Source organism: Mercenaria mercenaria, chromosome 6 (genome assembly GCF_021730395.1).
Source record: "Mercenaria mercenaria strain notata chromosome 6, MADL_Memer_1, whole genome shotgun sequence".
NCBI classification, from domain to species: domain Eukaryota; kingdom Metazoa; phylum Mollusca; class Bivalvia; order Venerida; family Veneridae; genus Mercenaria; species Mercenaria mercenaria.
The window spans coordinates 29,001,002-29,026,435 of record NC_069366.1 but is presented as its reverse complement, the minus strand read 5'-3'; the positions used below and the strand labels follow the sequence as shown (position 1 = coordinate 29,026,435).

General features: G+C 35.4%; 1 protein-coding gene across 4 annotated transcripts in view; it reads right to left on the bottom strand.

Annotated features, from left to right (window-relative positions):
* The window catches only part of LOC123550592 (uncharacterized), a 135,898-nt gene extending 110,464 nt beyond the window's left edge, over window positions 1–25,434 (bottom strand). For 2 of the 4 annotated variants that reach the window (XM_053545494.1, XM_053545496.1), the window contains exons 1-3: window positions 22,946–23,113; window positions 19,403–19,599; window positions 16,525–16,704 (exon numbers count right to left, since the gene is read on the bottom strand). In XM_053545494.1, the coding sequence (XP_053401469.1) occupies window positions 16,525–16,704; window positions 19,403–19,504 (282 nt within the window). In that variant the 5' untranslated portion in view covers window positions 19,505–19,599; window positions 22,946–23,113. Of the gene's footprint in view, window positions 1–16,524; window positions 16,705–18,643; window positions 18,740–19,402; window positions 19,600–22,945; window positions 23,114–25,262 lie in introns of those variants that run through there. The other 2 variants (XM_053545495.1, XM_053545497.1) reach the window with 2 other exon arrangements.

The window sequence follows — 25,434 nt, the reverse complement described above, 5'->3', positions numbered from 1 at the left end:
GCAAAAATATTGTTATGTATTTTCACGATCCTTTCAAATTCATATTTATACAGTTTTTTTATTGTCAATAATCACCACAGTTGACTATGGTCGACCTTGGTTTTTGACCACGGTCTGATACCTTGTTTTATGACTGTGGTGCTGTTCGTTGACCATTAACTATCATGGTAAACCATGAATTACCAACTGTGGTTTCTCAAACTTTTACATGACCTGCTACTTCAGTTTTACATGAAATATCACCACCCATTACAAATAGCTTGTTCTCCAACACTCATATCCAGTGAAGAAAGTTGTGCACCTCATGCTTTTTAAATTGATGACTCTATTTAATCAAAATGACAAAAAACCTAGGCACTGGACCCCTACCTCAACCTCCTGCAACACTGTCCAATTATCTGCCCTTCAAATCTTATAACTACTTTAAACAGCACCTTCTTCAGAAGAAAAGCTAAAAACTGTACAATGTGTGGGAATTACCATTCTAGCCTTCCAATTACTATATGAGCCGTGCCATGAGAAAACCAACATAGTGGGTTTGCGACCAGCATGGATCCAGACCAGCCTGCGCATCTGCGCAGTCTGGTCAGGATCCATGCTGTTCGCTTTTAAAGCCTATTGGAATTGGATAAACTGTTAGTGAACAGCATGGATCCTGGCCAGACTGCGCGGATGCGCAGGCTGGTCTGGATCCATGCTGGTCGCAAACCCACTATGTTGGTTTTCCCATGGCACGGCACATATATATTCTTACAATATATAACGAAAACCTGTAATTTTCTCAGCAAACAAAGTTGTCATTTCAGTCTTTCATAAATAAAGAAAACCCTATAAGTGTCACTACACCAGACAGACTGTGCAATGTTAGTCTAGGATGAAAATTACCTTTCTCTTCTTATCAAATATATGAGCTGCGCCATGAGAAAACCAACATACTGTGTTTGCGACTTGCATGGATCCAGACCAGCCTGCCCATCCTCCTAGTCTGCTCAGGATCCATGCTGGTCAAAGCCTTTTGCAATTAGAGAAACTGTTAGCGAAGAGCATGGATCCTGACCAGACTGTGCGGATGTGCATGCTGGTCTGGATCCATGCTTGTCAAAAACACACTATGTTGGTTTTCTCATGGTGCAGCTCATATATTTGATACAATTATATTTTATTTAACTGTTACACATGTTCAATATAAGCATAAAATACATCCTTAAAATTAATATTAAAAGTACATAGGCTTTCTTTATACCAGATATATGAAAAAAATAATAATAAAAAATCTTCCAATATTTCTTACATTTTATCTTTTTTTCTATTGACTAAGTATTATTCGATTATCATATTTCGAAATGCACAAATTCATTTAGACTTACCAAACACTAAATATTTTTCTTAGCAGACCAAAAGCATCCACAATAAATCTTTTTTTTTTACTGACCGCTAAAAATGCTATAATCCACTGTATATTAAACTGATATTGACGAACAAAATGTAACCACTTTAAATGGCAAGGTAGAATTATATCAAGTAAAGATTTTCATGATATGTCTTTATTACGCCTATTTACAAGTTGGTGACAGGTAGATAAATAAAGCCCTATCTCTGTCCTTTATAATTTTGACTCGCTATACAAACATTGTAATAATACTTTGTTCACCAAAGGATTCTCTGCCAAAAAAGAAAATAAATAAATAAATAAAAACATTATGAAATCTTAAACAATAGAAATGCACAACTGATCGTGCACTAATCTCTGGCAATGAGACCATTATGGCTTAAAAATTTCTTTTGAGGAGGTAGTATATTACTAAACAAGTAGTCTTTTAAATTGGAGTAAAACTGAAGAATCAACTGCATCTAAATTGCAGTTGTTTTTACACAGAAAAACACATAACTTCCCCACAAACATTTTGGTTTATAATGACACAAAACAGTAACTACTGCCTATATATATATATATATAACAAAAGCTGTCGGAGGACATTCAACAACCTCGTCAACTGAATGAATATAGAAGTCGAAAAAGGGGCACAATTTTGTAAAAATGCAAAACAAAGTTATGGAACCTGTACAATGCTTGTCAGCAAATATCATAGTGGACAATCCATTTCCATTTGTAGGTACTGCGATACCAGCTTATATTACAAACAAACTTAACCAAAAATTGAAAGAAGTTGAAAAAAGGGGGCATAATTTTGCAAAAAGCAAAACAGAGTTATGGACCCTGTGCAATGCAAGTAAGCTTATCACAAAGAAAAAGTGTATGCATTTTCAAACCATTCCCACCAGAGGTTACTGAGATACCAGCTTACATACAAAAACTTAACCAAACTGGGACAGACTTGGGGCCAGTGCAGACAACAGACACGAACACACTGGTGATTTTAATACCTCTGCTAAATTTTTACAACATATATCTCCAGTTATTCATAATGCAATGTCAACCAATTAGCAACAATGTCAACTGACTGATAGCTATGTCAACCAATTGGTAACAATTTCAACTGACCGATAGCTATGTCAACCAATTGGTAACAATGTCAACTGATTGATAGCTATGTCAACCAATTGGTAACAATGTCAACTGATTGCTAGCTATGTCAACCAATTGGTAACAATGTCAGCCAATTAGTAACACAACATGAAATATTAATAAAGCTAATCTGTGATGAAACAAGTGGATAAAATTCTCCCTGACAATAAGATCATTATTTTTAATTCTCTTTTTTCTTAGTCAGCTGTGCACTGGTGCCAGGAGTGGTCAAAATCGGGCAACCGCTTCAATATCTTTCTCAAAGAACTTAAGTAATTAAAATTAATACATCTCTGTAATTTATGTACACACATTTAAGTACAGAAGAATTCGGTCACATTTTATTTCAATTTAAAAGCCATGAGTAATTTATAACAGGACAACTTCATTGGTTGTTACATACAAACTTCCCGCTAAGTTTGTCCTGATTACGACTGTATATCGCGTAACGCCTATCCGTTCCCTAGATATGGAGCTATTTTTATGTTACAGATTTATCTACTTTACAAACATTACAGAGGAAAAGATTGACACATTCTTTTATTTGATACGATATTGAACTATTTATACTATTATAGAATATTTTGTGGCAAGGGAAAAAACTCAGAATCAATGACAAATATCTTCCCCTTTGGGTTACTTTTCTACATTTTTTTGCAAGTAACAAAACTATTTCTCAAAACAAACATTTACTCACCAATAAACATATACTTCTTTAAAACAAATAAATCGCAGAGAAATGATAGACCACACGAAAATACTCATATCCAATATTAAGCATTGAAATATTTTCCTCGTTTATAATAGTGAACATATATTAATGGACACCACTATCACTAATGAAACTGTTCTTTCTGCTGAACTATATCGTAAATTAAAAAAGTCACCATCAACGGACAAGTGTAATGACTACCATGCATTTACATATTAAATGTAAACAAAGTGGCTATTTTGGCAAGTGCGTCTGTCACACGTTAAGCAACCTCACACTTATTTTGGGAAAACACATCAAACAAAAAACAACAACAACCCAGTTCTGATTGACAGATACATCATCTTTAATTGACATAGTTGTTTTTCCTTTTTCAGATCATGTCTGAATCAAGATCCTAATACTAAAAACATGCTTATTTAACTTATTGTTACTAAATTACCCGCAAAAGAAGGGAGATTATCTGTATAAAGTTTATTCAATAGTTAAGCAGTTTTTCAACTCTTTCCTTAACCATTTACAGTTTACAACTAGATTCATGAATGTTTTCAAGTAGGTTCATGTAGGATATAGACAAAATGAACAAAGACAAAACATCACTGTACCTGAAAAAATACAAAGTTATTTTCTCATAAAAGAAACAAGGTTATACAAGGATAAAACTAGTATTTGATTTGAACACAGACAAAACAACTGTTCAGAGTCGCAAAGAAAACAAAACTTTCTAGGAGGAAAGAGTGCACTCAGTCAAAACAAGGCTGTTCTGTGAAAAATAAACTTACTCACAGTCAAAACAAGGCTGTTCATGAAACAATAAGGCTGCTCACAGTCAAAATAAGGCTGTTATAGGAAAAATAAACTTACTCATAGTCTAAACAAGGTTGTTCATGGAACAATAAGACTGCTCACAGTGTAACAAGGATGTTCAGGGGAAAATAATAAGAGCTGTCATAGGAGACCGTGTGCTTGACCATATTGGTGCTGGATAGTGAAATAGTGCACATCTGAGCTATGACTGGACAACAGTTTGAGTCTTAGTCAAATAAATTTAGTTATAACAGAGACAGAGTGTAAGTGAATCAAAACATAAACTAAGAAGAAATGGGACATAATTCATGGAATATTTCTGCAAGAGTAATGCACCATCTGTGATATGATGAAGCTAATCAAAGGCCTGAATGGCCTGAGTCGGCTAATGATTGATGTACTGACAGTATAGTCTACCAGTTTCAGTTTGTTTTTAGTTTTTTTCTTAAAATTTCATAACACAGCTCGATATTTACCCAAAATATTATATCCGGATACGATTACACTTTTCTCCAGTTTGAACAATATATTTTACAAATTGTGATGATACGAAGACATTTAGCAGCAATTGGCAGTATCTGACATTGAAGTTTACGGCTAAATTACCTCTTATTTAAATCTTTTCATAAAAAAGTTGTTTCGTTTCGCCAAACATAGACGATCTACTTTCGATTTCAAAAACTACAAGAAAATACAATTTAATGTTTCGCCGATTTGTTTATTTCTCGAAAAATAAGAATTAAAATCGTTTTTAATATCAATAGTAACTAAACAAACCAGTAAGAGCTTCCTCTTCCGATAATTTATCCGTTTACTGACTGCAAAATTCAACCCACGCAAAGTTTATAGAAATCATACGATGCGTGTTTACGTTCAATGTGGGGAATTAAGGCTGATAGGCTATGTTACCTAACGCATCCAGACGATTCAGATTTTGTTTTTAAAAAAAGCATTGTGTGCGTTTCTGTAATTTTATATACGTTTTTATACGCTTAGAAATTATTAGACATGCGTATTTGCATTATTTCTATACGTAATTTACGCTAATACGCATCTTATCTGGAGCCCTGCTGGAACTATTTTTTGTCTTTCGCTGGATGTTACCCAAGCTTTGTAAGCCTGCGCAATTCTTAAAATGCACATTTATGCTTAATGAGTTACATTCGAGAACTGCACAATTACAAGTCATAAATATGACAGATTACATCGTATATTGGTCATAGCAAAGGGAATTGACACAACTTAACTTCATTCATGCAGTGAACTGTTTGAAATTTGAGAAATCTAATGGAACTACATCCCTTCACATGTTATTCGGTCCATTTAGAGAATCGTTGGATAGCAAGGACTCGTCAAAAGGCTTTCAGCCTTTAGCCGACTCAATAATGTGGAACTGCTTCCAGTGTCAATCAAATCCATTTGGTATCAATTGAGATAGAACAAAAGTGCATCACAAATTTAACCTCAAATTCTAATTAAAATGGGATCATAATTCATAAATATTGATGCCAGAGTTATGGATCTTGTATCATATAATGTGGGTGAGGATGTGGAACAACCATTGTAAGTTTGAATCAACTTCATTCAGTAGCAACAGAGATATGGTAAAAAAAGTATCAAAATTAAACTGAAATTCTAAGGGAAAAGGGGGCACATTTCATGAAATGTTTGTGTCAGAGTTAAAAAACCTTGTGTCGTATGATGAGGATGTTGACGTAGAAGAACTATTTTAGGTTTGAATCAAATCAATTTAGTAATAAATAAAATATAGTGAAAGTAAATCAAAATTAACCTGGAATTTTTAGTAAAAAGGGAGTATAATTCATAAAATACTGGTGTGTGAGGATGCAATATGATAAGAACAATGACGTAGAACAACAGTTACTCTTTTACGTTTGAATGAAATCTTTTCTGTAATAACATGCATCAAAATTGATATAAAATTCTCAGTAAAAAGGGGGCATAATTCATGAAAAAATATTAAATTGGTGCCACAGTTATGGACCTTGTGTCATACAATGTTGGTTATGATGTGGAGCAACTGTTTTATGGCTGAATCAAATTCATTTTGTAACAATGGGGACAAACTCAGTTCACAAAAACTTTAACCTGAAATTCTAAGTAAAAAGGGGGAATAATTCATGAAATACTTTTGTGAAAGTTATGGCCCTTCTGCCATATGATGTGAGTAATGATGTGGAATATCTAGTTTAAGTTTAAATCAAATTCATCAAGAAATAAGAGAAATAAAGTGAAAGTGCATCAAAACTTTAACCAAGGTGTGGATACAGTCGCAGCTAATGCCAGGCCAAGTAAGACAGCTTTCCATCTGCTCTGTATAATCAAGCAAAAAAAAAAAAATCATTTTCTGAACAAGACTGTTCAGGGAAAATAAGACTACTCACTGTCATAAAAAAAGGATTGTCAAAACATGGCTTGTCAGGGAAAAAATGACTGCTCATTGTCAAAACAAACAAGGCTGTTCAAGGAAAATTAGTCTCCTCACCCTCAAAACATGGCTTGTCAGGGAAAATATGACTGCTCATTGTCAAAACAAACAAGGCTGTTCAAGGAAAATTAGTCTCCTCACCCTCAAAACATGACTTGTCAGGGAAAGTATGACTGCTCATTGTCAAAACAAACAAGGCTGTTCAAGAAAAATTAGTCTCCTCACCCTCAAGACATGACTTGTCAGGGGAAGTATGACTGCTCATTGTCAAAACAAACAAGGCTGTTCAAGGAAAATTAGTCTCCTCACCCTCAAAACATGACTTTTCAGGGCAAGTAAGACTGCCTACAATCAAAATGAAGACTGTTCAGGGAAAATAAAATTATTCACTGTCAAAACAAACATACCATTCAGGGAAAATAATACTGCTGTCAAAACAAAACCATTCAGGGAAAATAAGACTGCACAATGTTAAAACAAGGCTGTTCCTGTAAAATAAGACTTCTCACTATCAAGACTGTTCAGAGAAAATAAGACTACACAAAATTAGACTATAAACACTGTTCAGCACAATGACAAAAAATAAATCTTCAGTTCACAAAAAACACTGTTCAATACAAGGACAAGGCTCTTTCATAATAAGACAAAGCAGTTTTGGAAAGAAACAAAACCAGGCTGTCCAGCAAAGAAACAAAACGAGGCTGTTCAGCAAAGAGACAAAATGAGGCTGTTAGCAAGGAAACTAAACGAGCCTGTTCATCAAAGAAACAAAACGAGACTGTTCAGCAAAGAAACAAAACAAGGCTGTTCAGCAAAGAGACAAAGTGAGGCTGTTCAGCAAAGAGACAAAATGAGGCTGTTCAGCAAAGAAACAAAACGAGGCTGTTCAGCAAAGAAACAAAATGAGGCTGTTCAGCAAAGAAACAAAACAAGGCTGTTCAGCAAAGAGATGAAAGAAGGCTGTTCAGCAAAGAAACAAAACGAGGCTGTTCAGCAAAGAGACAAAATGAGGCTGTTCAGCAAACAAACAAAACCAGGCTGTTCAGCAAAGAAACAAAACAAGGCTGTTCAGCAAAGAGATGAAAGAAGGCTGTTCAGCAAAGAAACAAAACGAGGCTGTTCAGCAAAGAGACAAAATGAGGCTGTTCAGCAAAGAAACAAAACCAGGCTGTTCAGCAAAGAGACAAAATGAGGCTGTTCAGCAAAGAAACAAAACAAGGCTGTTCAGCAAAGAAACAAGGCTGTTCAGCAAAGAAACAAAACAAGGCTGTTCAGCAAAGAAACAAAATGAGGCTGTTCAGCAAAGAGACAAAATGAGGCTGTTCAGCAAAGAGACAAAATGAGGCTGTTCAGCAAAGAAACAAAACCAGGCTGTTCAGCAAAGAAACAAAATGAGGCTGTTCAGCAAGGAAACAAAACAAGGCTGTTCAGCAAAGAGATGAAAGAAGGCTGTTCAGCAAAGAAAAAAAACAAGGCTGTTCAGCAAAGAAACAAAACGAGGCTGTTCAGCAAAGAGACAAAATGAGGCTGTTCAGCAAAGAGACAAAATGAGGCTGTTCAGCAAAGAAACAAAACGAGGCTGTTCAGCAAAGAAACAAAATGAGGCTGTTCAGCAAAGAAACAAAACAAGGCTGTTCAGCAAAGCGATGAAAGAAGGCTGTTCAGCAAAGAAACAAAACGAGGCTGTTCAGCAAAGAGACAAAACAAGGCTGTTCAGCAAAGAAACAAAACGAGGCTGTTCAGCAAAGAAACAAAACAAGGCTGTTCAGCAAAGAGATGAAAGAAGACTGTTCAGCAAAGAAACAAAAAGAGGCTGTTCAGCAAAGAGACAAAATGAGGCTGTTCAGCAAAGAAACAAAACCAGGCTGTTCAGCAAAGAGACAAAATGAGGCTGTACAGCAAAGAAACAAAACAAGGCTGTTCAGCAAAGAAACAAGGTTGTTCAGCAAAGAAACAAAACATGGCTGTGCAGCAAAGAAACAAGGCTGTTCAGCAAAGAAACAAAACAAGGCTGTTCAGCAAAGAAACAAAACAAGGCTGTTCAGCAAAGAGATAAAAGAAGGCTGTTCAGTAAAGCAACAAAAGATGGACACTTTGTAGTAAAGTGAGCTTAAAGTTATAAAACTGACAAAAGGAAGGCTATTCAATGTACTAACACAAACAACACTCAATGCACTACCAGGATGGAACAAAACTTTGCCATCAGTGAGTCTTCCCAGACTTCATTTGCATCATATAACTAGAACTGTCACAGGAGTGACTCATACCCCCACCATACGGTCTTGTCACAGAAGAATGGCAACCATAAGAAATCTTAAAAATACTTTGGAGTACTTCATCCTGGGCTTCCACATATAAGTAATACTAGTATAATACTAGTATAGTAATACTAGTAAATATATTAAATCTCTAATATAAGAGATACACTAAAAGTGAATACAAAAAAGTGTCTTACCGGCCCATGTTACCACAGAAAAATGTTTTTACTTTTTTCATAGGACTTATAATAAAAAAGTTAGAAAAATACCTAAAATATTGAAAATCTAAAAATAGGATTTCTTAAAATAGACTAATTCCTGGAATTTAAGGGGAAGAAACTCAGTACAAAAGTTAAAAAAAGGTTACTTCCCTTTGGCTCTAAGCCAATCAGAATGAGATATAGTGAAAATACATCAAAATCAACCTTAAATTCTAGGTAAAAGGGGACACAATTCAAGAAAAATTAGTGTCAGAGTTATGCACCTTGTGTCACATGATGTGGGTGATGAGGTGGAACATCTATTTTAAGTCTGAATCAAATCCATTCAGTAGTAACTGAGATATAGTGAAAATACGTCGAAATTAACCTTAAATTCTAAGTAAAAAGGGGCATAATTCATGAAAAATTGGTGTCAGAGTTATGCACCTTGTGTCACATGATGTGGGTGATGAGGTGGAACATCCATTTTAAGTTTGAATCAAATCCATTTTGTAATAATTGAGATATAGTGAAAATACATCAAAATCAACCTTAAATTTGAAGTAAAAGGGGACATAATTCATAAAAAATTTATGTCAGAGTTATGCACCTTGTGTCACATGATGTGGGCACATGATGTGGGTGATAAGGTGGAACATCTATTTTAAGTTTGAATCAAATCCATTCAGTAGTAACTGAGATATAGTGAAAATACATCAAAATCAACCTTAAATTCTAAGTAAAAAGGGGCATAATTCATAAAAGAAATGGTGTCAGAGTTATGCACCTTGTGTCACATGATGTGGGTGATGAGGGGGAACATCTATTTTAAGTTTGAATCAAATTCATTTAGTAATAACTGAGATATAGTGAAAATACAACAAAATTAACCTTAAATTCTAAGTAAAAGGGGACATAATTCATGAAAACTTTGTGTCAAGAGTTATGCACCTTGTGTCACATGATGTGGGTGATAAGGTGGAACATGTATTTTAAGTTTGAATCAAATCCATTTGGTAATAACTGAGATAATAGATTTCGGGACGCGATGGGACGGGACGCGACGCGACGGGATGCGACAAAACTGACTCCTGTATACCCCCCTCAAACATGTTTGGTGGGGGTATAATGAAAAACTTCATTCTAAACAAGCACAAACAACAGGAAAAATAGAGTTTGGTATGTAGAAGACAGCTGTATGCAGACTTCCAATATATTTAGTTGTTTTAATTATAACATTTCTCTGCAAAATTTACTTTTCAACTTTGCAATAATGACAATCATATATGCATGCAAATATAAAGAAACATATGTTTTGTAGCCAATTTAGTGAACAGCATAATGCAGTGAGAATACAGAAATACATATAGAGCATCAAATCAACAGATAGGCCTCCAAACGTAAGACTTCTCACCACAAATTTTCAACTTGAAAGTTTATTAAATGGAAATCTTTACCATTAGCATTTTCTTTATGTTTATGAACAACAATCTTAATAAATAATGACATAGAGAAAAATAAGGTCAAAAGCACACATCCTCAAAAACAAGTCAGGGTCATGTGGTCTTTTGTATCTCCACATACACAAATAGAGGACCTGTACACAATGCTATATGCCAAATATCTAAGCTCTTGTCCTGAAGATTTTACAAGAAGGCATTGAAATTTTTCTTAATTAAGTTTATGTAACTATTGTTTAAATACAATGTGATCCCAATTGCCTTGGTCAATTTTGACCCCACGTGCATGATTTAAACAGACTTGGTAGCAGAAAAGTGCACAATGCTACAGGCAAAATATCTAAGCCCAGGGTATTACAGTTTTAGACAAGAAGAGTTTTAAAGTTTTTCCAACTTAAGTCTATGTGAAACAAAAGAATTCCAGGGCAGTTTTTGACCCAAGGGGCATGCTTTGAACAACTTGTTAGATGATCACATCACAATACTACATGTCAAATATAGACAAGATGGTTTTTTTAAAAGTTTTTCCTACTTAAGTCAATGTGCAACATGTAAACTCTGGGATGTGGCCAATTTTGACCCCTGGGGACTAATTTGAACAAATCTAAGATCTTGGCCTTGTAATTTTTGGAGATTTTTTCCTTTGGTTGTCATGGGCATCAGCATTCTGCATGGAATAGAATTCCTTGAATAACTATGGTAGAAGACGGTCCTGGCAAACTTTCATCAACATCTACCAAATGCTTTCAGAGGTGGTGTCATTTGAAGAAAAGTGTGGACAGACAGATGAACAGATGGAAAGTGAGTGATCTGCACAGCTCATCCCCAAGCACTTTGTGCTCCACTGAGCTGAAAAAAATGGGAATATCAATTTCATACAGAGGCAGCTTATTAAATCTGTCCCAGGTGTTTTATTAGGCTTGTATAAGGTAATAATTGGTGTATAAATAATGACCATACTTTATCAAAGTGATCATTATGTGTTTTCTTAACCTCAACACAATAACCCTGGTCATCAGATAAATTACTTTCCATGCTCTTGTGATGGCCAACTATAACAAGAGCACCGCCTTGCGGGTGCTGACGCTCATCTGATTTTTTTTGTGTAATAGAAATATTGTCCTACCCATGATTTTCTAAGTCTAAAAAGGGCCATCATTCTTGCAAAAAGCAGGATAGAGTTATGTTTCTTGACGTACAGTGTCCACTTATGATGGTGAAAAACTGTTGCAAGTTTTAAAGCAATAGCTTTGATAGTTTATGAGAAAAGTTGACTTAAACATAATACTCAACCAAGAAAATGATTTTCTAAGTCCAAAAGGGGCAATAATTATTGCAAAAATCAGGATGGAGTTACGCTGCTTGCTGTACAGGGTCAGCTTATGATGGTGAACAAGTGTTGCAAGTTTCAAAGCAATAGCTTTGATAGTTTAAGAGAAAAGGTTGACCTAAACATAAAACTTAACCAAAATATCTGATATTTTCTAAGTCCAAAAGGGGCCATAAACCTTGCAAAAAGCAGGATGGAGTTATGTTTCTTGCTGTACAGGGTCAACTTATGATGGTGAACAAGTGTTGCAAGTTTTAAAGCAATAGCTTTGATAGTTTAGGATAAAAGCTGACCTAAACATAAAACTTAACCAAGAAAACTGATTTTCTAAGTCCAAAAGGGGCAATAAATCTTGCAAAAAGCAAGATGGAGTTATGTTTCTTGCTGTACAGGGTCAGCTTATGATGGTGAACAAGTATTCCAAGTTTCAAAGCAATAGCTTTGACAGTTTGGGAGAAAAGTTGACCTAAACATAAAACTTAACCAAGAAATCTGATATTTTCTAAGTACAAAAGGGGCCATAAATCTTGCAAAAAGCAAGATGGAGTTATGTTTCTTGCTATACAGGGTCAGCTTATGATGGTGAACAAGTATTCCAAGTTTCAAAGCAATAGCTTTGATAGTTTAGGAGAAAAGTTGACCTAAACATAAAACTTAACCAGGCAACGCCGACGCCGACGCCGACAACCGCTCAAGTGATGACAATAACTCATCATTTTTTTTCAAAAAATCAGATGAGCTAAAAATATTGTAGTTTTGTCAATAGCAAGGGCGTTAGTAACCAGCGAAATGTCTATAAAATGTACTATAAAAAGAAATTATCTCTACATATGGTGCTAGAAAAAAACTCATTTCAGTTTTTTATGAGTCTGTTCTTATTTCACTTATTTTCACGAGTCTGTATAGAGAATTTTCAACACCAACTGTTCTTCCTTTGGGAGCATAGTGCAATACTGAATAAAAGAATCAGCAAAAAACCTGGCCTCTTTACAGAATACTGTAAACCTAGAATTGTTTTCGCGCTTTTTAAATTAGCACCTTTCGCGGGTAGTATATTTCCTTGAAATTAAATAGCCGCGAAAAACTCAGATCTAACAAAAACCCGAAAGATTCTAGCTTCAGCTTAAATTGATCGCTATAAAATGGTTCTGTGTTTACACATACCTGGATATTAATAACTCGTATTATAGTACCATAATTGTATAACATGAGTGCACAAATCCACATTATTTCAATTGATTGACAAGTTACTTAGGTATGAAGCAACAGCCTGTTCAATATCGATCCATCAGGTAACCAGCAGATAAAAACAAATACAATATGCATCTATCGAACGACATTACATGCAATTCCACAGTATTTCGATTGATTGACAAGTTACTTAGGTATGAAGCAACAGCCTGTTCAATATCGATCCATCAGGCAACCAGCGGATAAAAACAAATACAATATGCATCTATTGAACGACATCACATGCAATTTTCAGTCGGCAGCCAGTACGATATATTATTTGTAATATTAATTGAAGGCTACAATAAAACTGAACGTTTTCGAGAATACTATAAATGCAGCTATGCAGTGATACTTACCTTAATATACTAATATGTTCACTTGCGATTTAATTTTCGCGCGATTCGCGATGGATATAATTCTGCGAATATTTGTATCCGCGAAAATGTCCACGTTTTGAAAAACGTGAAATATAGTATCTGCGAACAGTTCTAGGTTTACAGTATATATAAGCCACACAAGATGGCATTTTAGAGATACCTGGGTAATGAATTTTAATCTTGATATGACATTAACCTTCAACCTAAAGACCCTTCTGGCAATAGGGGTGGGTCATAGAATGACTGAAGGCAATATCACTTGGGAGTTCGATGGTTGTAGGATTCAGATACTGGCTGTAAAGTTTAAGTGAAAATATATGTGACCTTGACACATACACCCTAAAAATCTACTGACCATCACATGATGTTTGGCAGCTAAAGACTCTGTTGTGCTACAGATATTGTTCAGAAACAGTTTTCTGTGTCAAGAACACCGAGTCCATCATTCAGTTTGGGCAATACCTTTTTTTTTTATTCAAAGGGGAGTTCACTGAAAATTTACTGACTGAACAGCAACCAGTGCAGACCATGATCAGCCTGCATGGATGTGCATGCTGATTTTGGTCAGCACTGGTCGCAAAGGCAGAATCACTTGCCTCCAGCAAGCTAAATGTTCAATCAAGTATCTACTTACCACAGACAATATTCACTTGAAATTTTGGCAGCCACAGGACCATAAGTTCTTTATTTGTTGAAAGGGAACACTTTTCCCTGTAACCTCGAACTTTTACCTCCTGACTCCAAAAACTATGGGGGTCTACTACCGACCAGAGGCAATCCTTATTAACTTTAACTCTGCAGACGAAAGAGTTTTCTATTTATTCATTAAAAACCAAATGTCTACCTACTAACTGATCCAGCAACACCCAGGAACAAACGCTGAGCAGGATATTCTTCTTCATGGAGGATATAACAGACATGAAACATGAAAACATTAATAATGAATAGCTTCTCATAAAATTCTGTAATTCCGAAAGGACAGTATCTGTCACATATTACCTGATTAAGTGGTCATCTTTTCATTTATTTATTAATTTACACCCATATTAAAGTGTGAACAGAGTACAACACAGTCTTAATTAAAGTCCAGAAAATGTGTCTACATTCAGAAGGCACATGAACTCTAGAGCATGGAATATGTCATCTTGGAACGTACAGTATGGAAAGAAGAATGGCATGCCTGAGCCTTAGTTTCATCATTTGTTTTTTTTCCCTTCAATGAAAGTCAGAGTAACAAAGTCCAAGCTTTCCTAACAACTAACCTAAAAGAAACTAAAAGTTGTTCTCCATTTTGAACCAACATCATTGAACATGGCTGAAGGCTATGTTCTGCATGTTTTCAAATTATTGGGGAAAAAACTGCCATGACAAAATTTGAAAATCCTTCAAGGGGTTACAAATACAGAAAACCAGGAATTTTCACTATCTAATCTCTGTATGATCTTGACTTTAAACTGACAAAACTGAAAGTTGCATTGTACTCTTTGCCTCACAATATGTGCCAAAAAGGGAATGAAAGGGGATAAAAAAATTTTTAAAAAAGATTTTATTAAAAGAAAGAAATGGTCATTAATGTATTTTAATTAGCATTTTTGTGTTTCAAATGTTTTTAAAGGTTTCTTAGGTACATTCTTGTCTGAATTTTTGAAAGTAAAAAATCAACATTTTTTTACAACTTTGGGAATTTTAGCTTTGAACTGAGAAAAAGTCATACTATTTGCTATTAGGAATGGGGACAAATTTCTATTCTTCTCTCATTTTATGAAAAATATTTGAAAATTGATTACATGGTAAAATGTTACAGGCCTCTTTTTTGATCCTGCAGTAAATGTGCATCTCCACATTACGGCATTTATTACTAGCAAGTTATTTGAAAATCCTTCAAGGATTTAAAAAAACGAAACAGAGCATAAAACAAGAGGGTCATGATGACCCTGAATCGCTCACCTGAGTAATATGAGCCACATGTTTCAAATGGCAAACTGATGCTAAAATATTAGAAAGCAGGTCAGTAGATCATATTCATGGTCACTGAAAGTCAGTTTTAAGATCGGGTGTGCAAAACTGTACATGTCATCCAAATTTCAAGGCTGTAACTTAAAAAACAAGAAAGTAGGTCAGTAGGTAAAGGTCGTAGTCAAGTGACCCCTAATCACTTGGGGTTATCAGGTAATTATAATTAAACAGTCTATGAAATATGATCCGATAATTTTTTAAGTATTTTTTCCTATATAACTCATATAATAGGGCTGGGCCTCTCTTCACCCCAGGGGCATAATTTGAACAATTCTGGTAGAGGACCACAAGGCAATGCAACATACCAAATATCAAAAGCCTAGGCCTTGCAGTTTCAGACAAGAAGATTTTTAAAGTTTTTTCCTATATAAGTCTATGTAAAACTTGAGAGCCCCGGGTCAGGGCCTCTTTCACCCCAGGGTTATAATTTGAACAATTTTGGTAGAGGACCAAAAGGCAATGCTACATACCAAATATCAAAGGTCTAGGTCTTGTGGTTTGAGACGAGAAGATTTCTAAAGTTTTTTCCTATATAAGTCTATGTAAAACTTGTGACCCCCATGGCGGGGCCTCTTTTCACCCCAGGGGCACATTTTGAACAACATTCACAGAGGACCATTAGATAATGTCACAAGCCAAATATCAAGGCTCTACGCCTTGCTGTTTTGAGCAAGAAGATTTTTTAAGTTTTTTCTTTCGGTTGCCATGGCAACCAGAGTTCTGCAAGGAATTCAGTTCTTCGAACAATTTTGAAAGAGGACCACCCAAGGATCATTCCTGTGAAGTTTGGTGTAGTTCTGCCCAGTGGTTTTCATGAAGAAGATTTTTTTAGAAAATGTTGACGGACGGACCACTGACAACGCACGCCGGACATTGAGCGGTCACAAAAGCTCAACATGAGCCTTAGGCTCAGGTGAGATAATGATATACAATCTTGTGCAGACAGACAGTTGGATGACCAGACCAAACAGCCTAATAAAATATAATTAGTTTCCCATCTTGCTATCTACCCATAAAAATTGTCCCTTCACAAAAATTAAAGCAATTTCATCTTGGGTTGTGGAAGGGGAAACATAGATATTTGTATGGATGGCTTCTTCCTAGAATATTTAGGGAGACATTATATTGAAAATTAAAACTGGTTACCATCCTTACCTTTTTCAATTTTGTCAGCAAATCGATGGCTGGATGGAAGAATTCTGTCTTGAACTTGTCCATGTTTCCATTATACTGATCACGCAATATACACACAGCCTGTTGTGTTACTATACTTGAGAGATCACCATAAAGTTCCCTCAGGTATTGCTGTAGTGTCTCTAAATCTTTTTCTTTATCCTAAAATTGTATGATATGTATTTCAAAGTAGCTTCAGTATATATCATAAACTGTTTAATCAGGCTGTATTGGTTTACCTTATTCCTGTAAGGAAGCAATTTAGAAAGTATGGCATAATGCATGGGTTAAGTCCCCTGCCACTGATAGACAAGGAGTTAACCCTGATCTTGTTAAGGCATTCTATGCAAACACAATCTGACTAAAGTACATATCCTATTACGCTACGCATAGGATCTGAGAACGACCTATTCATTGCCTCGTTCTGACGACCCTTTCACTAGCCAATCAGAGCCTAACTTACAACATCTTGCAATCTACCTGTAGCCTTGACTTTTGATATTTATAATTCTTATGTCATATGTATCAGATAGCCGTTAGCTCAGTCGGTAGGCCACTTGCTTTGTAAGCGAGGGTCCCGGGTTCGAGCCTGGAATGACTGCACATTTTCTTACTCTTTGACATTTGAACAAGTCGTCTGATTGGATAAAATAAAAATAGCAATACTGGAAATCCAAAATATACAGAAGACGAATGTGAATGGGTCGTTCTCAGATCTTCGTTTAGAAGATCAAGTACTTTAGTCAGATTGATGCAAACAAATTCTTCCGAAGTGCATAAAACACTGCATGTGCTGCATTTTGTGCATACATTATGATTGCTCAATTGCTCGAGGATACACAATCTGAAAACTCTGAAAACTTGGTAGATATGTATATCAAAGAATTGTAATTTAAACAGTAACACAGATGCACACCAGCTTTGTCACACGTACATGTGCATATTATCAACCTTCTGTCTTCGTATGATTAACAAATAACTTCACAAGTCTTACAGTGCCAATATCGATCGATTCAGTTTTGACCAGAACCTTGCAAGCTTACGCCATCTGACCATTCTTAAAATGCAACATTTTTGAACTTTGGGTAAAAACTAGGAGCAATTATGGTAGACAGTCCAACGCCGATATCACATGCCAAATATCAAGGCTCTAGCTACAAACAACGAGTCTCAACGTAAGCGTTGACTGGTGGCATAAACGTGCGAGCAGGGCGCTTTTTGCAGTAGTTTTCACCAGTCAAGGCAATGTTTTCCTTCGCAGTTTGTTCATTATTAAAGCTTTGTTATTGGGAATAGGCCGAGGATGACCTACAATGAACACACTTTTATGGGGATGTATCGAAATTTTCTTATCATTTGTATTTTTTTCTAGCATCCAGGAAATATTCACTAATAAAAATGTATTAGCTTACCACCCCTTTATTTTCTCGCTGTAAATGGATAAATTAGTGTTAAAATGTCTCGTATTTTCGTCATACAGGTACGATATACTCACTTTAACAGATCAGTCACTGTTGTATGCAGTTTCAAAAATACTTAGCCTGGCAAAACCCAGCCATCGGCAATTTGTCTTACGTCTAAGTCGGTGGTTCACAAAAATAACAAGGAGCTGCGTTCAATAAACGCTTGATGCCCCGCGGTGGCATCCTTGTCGATACAAAGCAACCTTAGTCCTAAACGAGGTCAAGGTCAAACTGAGGTCAGGTGATGTCTTATATATATATATTTATATATCGAAAAATCTGTAAATTTATAGATTATTAATTTACAGATAATCTGTAAATATACCACTTTCCTAGACCTGTCTATATGCCTTTCAAGTTGCCAATCTATTTATTTTTATAGCTCTTTGATTTTTTGAGAGAAATGGTGTGGTTAGTCCCTTTAAGAAGGGTCAGACCCTGCGTGTGTGTGTCACACCTGATTATCTGCTCGGGAGTCAATATTCAATAAGTTGTCACAAAAGCCCATTTCGTGGCCAGAAACTAAATGTTCTGTGTAACCCCACCCCACTCGAACTATCGATCCTTCTCCAAAGCAAAACCCTACCAAATGTTGTGTTTATAAAAGGGTAAAAACGCATCATTATAGTGGTACATACGTTACTTCTTTGGTGTTTTCTAACTTTTGACAACTTTTTCAACAGAAAGGCCATGATTTTATCTTCAATGGGTCGACATTAGGAAATTAAGAAGCTCGTGCAATAGCTTCAGGTGCACTAAATTCCGGTTTTCCGTTTTATACCGGAACGACCGTACCGTTACATATCGGCTGACTGATGATTTTCAGTTTTCTGTTATTTTTACAGGACGTGTCGAAAATATTCATAGTAAGTCAGTTAAACGAATCTATAGGACCTAAAGCATATGCTCGCGTCCGTTTTGACCTATTGCCAACCCCATCCTGAAATTCAATGTACCTTTAACTGATGGTACAGACGATTTTTAATATCATACACAAAAATAATCTGGTATGTGGTGACTTATATGATAGGGTTTTGAATAATAGATGAGCTCGACATAAAGAGATTTAGAAAGAAGTTGAAGCCTCCGGATTTACTTTGAAATTCATAAAGATTAATATCCTCATTTTTCGGGTGTCAAGATTATTTGTAAGTTAAAAAGGATATCCGTAATTTGCAAATTCTCAAGGCTTATTTTATTTTTACGTTAAGAAAAGAAAAACATGTTTGGAAAGACTGAACCCGAGCCAGTCGTGCAGCAGCCTAAGTGACAAATCGACAACATGCCCCATCCTGAGTCTAGCTCATTTTTATACTGAACATTGAAGTATTTGCAAAAGACATGTGGCATTATCATTACAATCTAAAAAGCTGAAATAAAGAAAAAGAAAGTTTTACCTCTTCGGTCTGCCATGTCAAGTAACTCCATAACTTATCTGTGACACTTGACGACAAATTTCGCAGCACACCAGCCAAGCCGAACAGTCCGGGACCCGACATTTTGACACTGAATCAAAGTCCCTCGTTCCAAACAGCTTCGGAAGCAGACACGGCATTTATTGTTGCCTTCATCGTGAAACTGTGTTTAGCATTCCCTGAAGAAAATATTTTTTTCTGCATTCAATACGAGTTCGATAATTTTCATCCATTCCATACACAAGATATTTGAAAATGCCATAATTCCTGCATTGGCTACGGATCGCACGGTTCTTTTGTTCACAAAGTGTCACTGCTTTGAAAGATGGTTCGTTATTAGTAACATGATAAGATGTCCAGTGATTATTATTGACAGGTTCAATGTATTCATGACAACGATTTGCATATAAGGTTTTTGACCAAGAATACACGCTGCAGGTAAAACTGATCATATACTGGGGCATTATTCACGAAAGTTCATACGTTTTTTAGTCTATGTTCTCTCCTATGTATGAACTTTTAAAATACACTTCACCAAAATTAATATTACTAACTTTAGAAAGGTGTCTTTTTTTCGATGTTATCACATGACTATCACATTTCTATCATATATTTTTTCTGCTGAGAAGTTCTAGAAATAGCCAAACAGCTAAAATAATTTTTCGTTAAACACCTTGCAAATGAGTTGCTAGACTTGCAAAGTCTGTTGAGATCAAGTAATCTGTATTAGTATTTATTTAATTATTCATTCTGACACTGAACCCCTTTATTCACTCTAGGCTTATCACAACAGAGATATTATAATATTACTATCAGACAGTGATATAAAGTGGATTTTGTGGCAGAAATATTTATAACGACTGATGCCAGTCTAGTAAGTTGCCTATTGGCATGGGTATAAGTAAATGGTCATTCTTTCCTTCAGACTGAAAAGAAAACCGCAGCATGCATTTTTTTTCTAAAACTTCATAATCATTTTTATTGCATACTATTATAATTAAATGCGTGTTTCACATGCATGATTGAAATGTTTTCTGCACGTGAACACCGCGTCTTACATTTAAGATATTGCATCTGTTGTTTATTCAGTAAAAGATATTTCGATTTTACGCTGAAACAAATATCTCATAACTAATAAAATAATTTCCTGGTATGAAATTATCGCTGCAGTGGTATATGTTGCCAGGAAGCTCCATCAGCCATGCTGATTATAAGGTCGTGGAATTGACAGGTTTTGTCGTAATTCATAATAATCTGTCACTTACTATGATTACAATACCTATAAATATATTTCCCTATCGATATAAAGATATAATAATGTTCTCTTATGGAACATTATCAATGAAGTTGTAAGAGGGCTACGAACCTCTTCTAATAATAAAAAAAAATCATCATTTCATCATGATGCAGTCAGTTTAATTCTAGACTTAATTTTTATCTCCCGTATGTGTCTGCATTACAAGTGTACCAACCGATAACACTATGGTGGCTGACTTCTGCCATTTCGCTCTGGCGCGTTAGATGGGCTCCATCAGGCCAGCACGACACATTAGCGCACTGATACGACAACCTTTTTGGCATGTTGGCGTGTTTGAGCTCTTAATTAAAACGCACTAAATTGCCATATCTAAATGGCAGAAATCAGCCACTATATAACACATTCTTTAACGGAAACATAATTACATGTATTGTTTAAATAATAAAATTGCATGTGTTATTTACCACAGCCAAGAAAAAGTAATCTTTTGTATATGTCTTTTGAAAAAAAAAAGATGGTTTAAGTTCCTGTTCAGATATAGGCCTATCGTAAATTTATCATTTCACTTCACAGTGAAAAAGTGCATTTCAAATAAAGCATGTATGATAAGTCGGGACCGCCTAGTGATTCAATCCATTTACAGATTGTTTGCGAACTACGATGCTACAAGTTCGTGTACATAAAGAGTCAAGAGAAACCATATAGCAATCTACATGCCATTTACTTTATACTTGTATGAAGTCCGTTTCTAGTAAGTTCTATAGATAATTAAGACAAAAGCATGCAATAACCTTGAGAATCAGAACAATCTGTATACTTGTATGGCATCTATAGAGAATTAAGACAAACGATATCCTTCGTAATCGCAACGATCTGTGTACTTGTATGGCATCTATAGATAGTTAAGACAAACGATATCCTTCAGCATCGGAACAATCTGTGTACTTGTATGGCATCTATAGAGAACTAAGACAAACGATATCTTTCAGCATCGGAAAAATCTGTGTACTTGTATGGCATCTATAGATAGTATAACAAACGATATCTGTACACTTGTTTGCCATCTATTAAATTAAGAGAAACGGTATCGCTCAGAATCAAAACAAGCTGTACAATTGTATGGCATTTATAGATAATTAAGAGAAACGATATCCTTGTACGATATCCATAGTTAATCCAACCAAACTTTACTTGTATGACAAACAATGTATGAGCCATGCCATGGGAAAACCAACATAGTGGGTGTGCGACCAGCATGGATCCAGACCAGTCTGCGCATCCGCGCAGTCTGGTCAGGCTCCATGCTGTTCGCTTTTAAAGCCTATTGGAATTGGAGAAACTGTTAGCGAACAGCATGGATCCTGACCAGACTGCGCGGATGCGCAGGCTGGTCTGGATCCATGCTGGTCGCAAAGCCACTATGTTGGTTTTCTCATGGCGCGTCTCGTATATAGAATAATCAACGTAGGAAATCAATACAAACGATTTCATTTATAGCTATATTTCATACGAATATTTATTGAAATCCATATACCAGCCAGCCATTACCCAGTACATACCAAAAGTTTTAAAATCCAACACAACCGCTCCCACATGTCAGATACCACCAACCTTTTATTACTCCAGTAATATAGTTTTTTCGTTTGCATCTTAGTTTTGATTAATTAATGTATAATGTTTCATTCTCGTGTCTCTCTACTTAACCAGAATGATATTTCTAATTAGCAGCTGACGTAACATATATTTAACCGTGTGTGTGTGTGTGTGTGTTTTTAGTATAACACTTGTCATTAAAAACAAACACACAGTCTGAATTTAGAAAGACAAGATAAGGTTGTAAGGTTGAAGAGGAAGCACTTTACTTATCAGCTCCATCTTATCTCTATACACAAGTTCCTTCTGTTAAGCTATTACAATCTAACCTAAATACAAGTCAGTACCAGGATTTCAGGCAGTTCAATAACATAGTATTACATAATCAGAGATAACCTAGATATTTCATATACAATCTGAATTTCATAATTATATTAAATGATTGTTGGTTCAAAAAATGCCAGAAATGTTTCCTGAATTCTTTTCGATTTAATTAAATTGAATAGAAATGTCCTACAACATCCGTGGCATTGTAGATTACGACCACAGTTCCCACTCCAGTATTCGAACATACGGTATCCGGATGAGCGGACAAACGGTTCATGATCATTGCACACCTCTAAAATGTACTATTAATATGTTTGATAACGCTGAGTAATAGTTTAAAGTTTTACCTTGAATAACATACATGTATATCCCACATCGAAATCAGTGAGTATAAAATCCATAACAAAAACAAACAATGCAGCAATTTCTAAACTGACATTCACTTAATTAGCTTGTACGTATGTTAAAGATTAGATCTACACCCTGATGTGAGATGATGTGCAGATTTCATTGAAAAATGCACAATATCATGAATACGCGCAATAGCTTAAAGCAATACAACCGATATTTATCTATATTTCAAATGTTGTAACACAGCAAAAGGCGGTGTACATTTGCTTGGATTGTAATCTAGAACGTACAATCTCGTGCAATATCAAAAAACAAAGCAATATCTAATTAATGCATCGACATTCATGTAAATGTAAAATGTCCCCAAATGCTGACGTTGTTTTGCATGTAAATAGTACAGTAATACAAAAAAATCTGAAATGTCGAAATAATTATGTATGACAGAAAAAGAAGTCATTGTTGCAAGGAAAATGAATAACGTTTGTATATAGGGGTTTATATATTTGATGAAAAGGTATTGGTTGTCTGTATTCAGACCTTGATATACACCCAATGTTTTGCTGGAGCTATTTTAATGTGATTATGTCCCTTTTCTGAACGAATTTTACATGCTTAGATTGTAAAAGCCGTTGAATAGAAATAAAACTGGACAGATTGTCTTGTAAAAAGCCAGAATAGCTTGCTTTTTTGCAATCATTTTATAGTGAATACTCTATACCATTAATTAAACGAGTTTATAGCATTTAACTTAGATTTACTTACCTTTTATTACATGCTAAATAAAACACTACCTTTAAAATGTATGATTGAACCTTCACTTATCGCAAATAAATCACAAACCCACAAAATCCGTATACATATTATGAGGTATAAATGATAGTTTAGGTGCAGTTAAACATTTGTTCAAATTTCAAGAAACTTTAAACTTAAAATGTTTAAATTCCCACACTGAAGATTGTTTTTTCGGTAATAGCAATGTGTCTTTATTCAACAAAATCGTATTAACTTAATATTTTCCAAACATGTCTTCACGCGAACGTAGTAAAATTGCATGATTGCTTGGTTCGTTTTTTTTTTTTGTCCTTAGTTTTCAACAAAGGTCCACCTTGTTATTGTCCACAAATTGTTTATACAATGGGGATATAGGAAATATGAGAATTATTTGATTCAATTATTAAACGATAAGGGATGCTCAGCCGTGTGATTCATCCAGGTATATCATTACCTACGTCGGAAACAGTGTTATGACAAATAACTTGTGTCAGATAGGCCATGTAACTCATATCTACGTCAAAAACAACCCCGTTTACATCAAACAAATAATTAACAATCAGATATGGATCGATCTTCCGCTGCCGAAGAAAATACGACCGATACCCAGATGATTATTGTTTTCACCATCAAGCATTTCAAAATAGTGTGATGGATAAATTTATCATAACTGATATACAAAGTATTGCATTGAATATGCTTCATGTAAACGAGGTCTCATTCATATCCCATCTGTTGATAAACTATAATAATAAGAGGTGCAATAAGTGCCAAGGTAACGATAATTCAAATATAACTTTGAGCAGCTTCTCGCAGTAGTGCGAAATGAAACTTTGGAATTCGCTGTAAGCGAAGTACATTAAATGTTTATTTAACTTAGTATCGACATATTGTTATTCAAAGACTAAAGACAACCGCCTATGTACAGACTACCTACACACATAAAGAACCCTAATTTCAATTCCTGTTTTATTTGTAGTGTCCTTGTGTCCGTGCAGTCTGATCTGAGCCCAAACTGTCCGCTTATCAGTTGCAAACAAGTACTGAAATAACGAACATAGAAGCAGGAATTAAAGAACAATATGGGTCATTGGATTTGCACAGATCTAGACCCTTGCTGGTCGCGGAGCCTTAACGAGCCATGGCTTTCGCACATTTTAAGTGTTCCAGGCGTGGGCTTTATCTACAGCGTTGACTGTACACTGACTAAACAATCAGAAGTGTTTTTTTTCTTCTTTTCAACAGGTGGGCGAAAGGCATCGGTCTCTCAATGCAGAGGTAGTAATGGGTCGTACATGACATCGTCAACCTAACGAAGCCAACACCAGTCCAGAATGCAACGCTATTATTGGTCAATTTCTAACTGTGCTAAGAAACAACTGTATCAGAAGCCGGGGTTTTGAACTTGATTCCGAGTGCTTGTACGAACTAAGATAAGAAACGAAAGGACTATACCAGACGAATAGCTGCAGATTGCTGATGCAAAAATGATAAAAACAACTTTACAATTCATATCTTAAAATAGCTTCTACATTTTCTTACCAGAAAGTTTCGTTTTCGATGTAATAATAATCCTCTAAGCAACAAAACAATCCACAAATTATATGAAGTTATGTGCGTTGTATACACAAACTATAATTATATCTATGTATCGAGTTTACTAGTTTACTTTTGACCCAATTTTATGAAGAAAAAATATATCCAATTTCGTTTA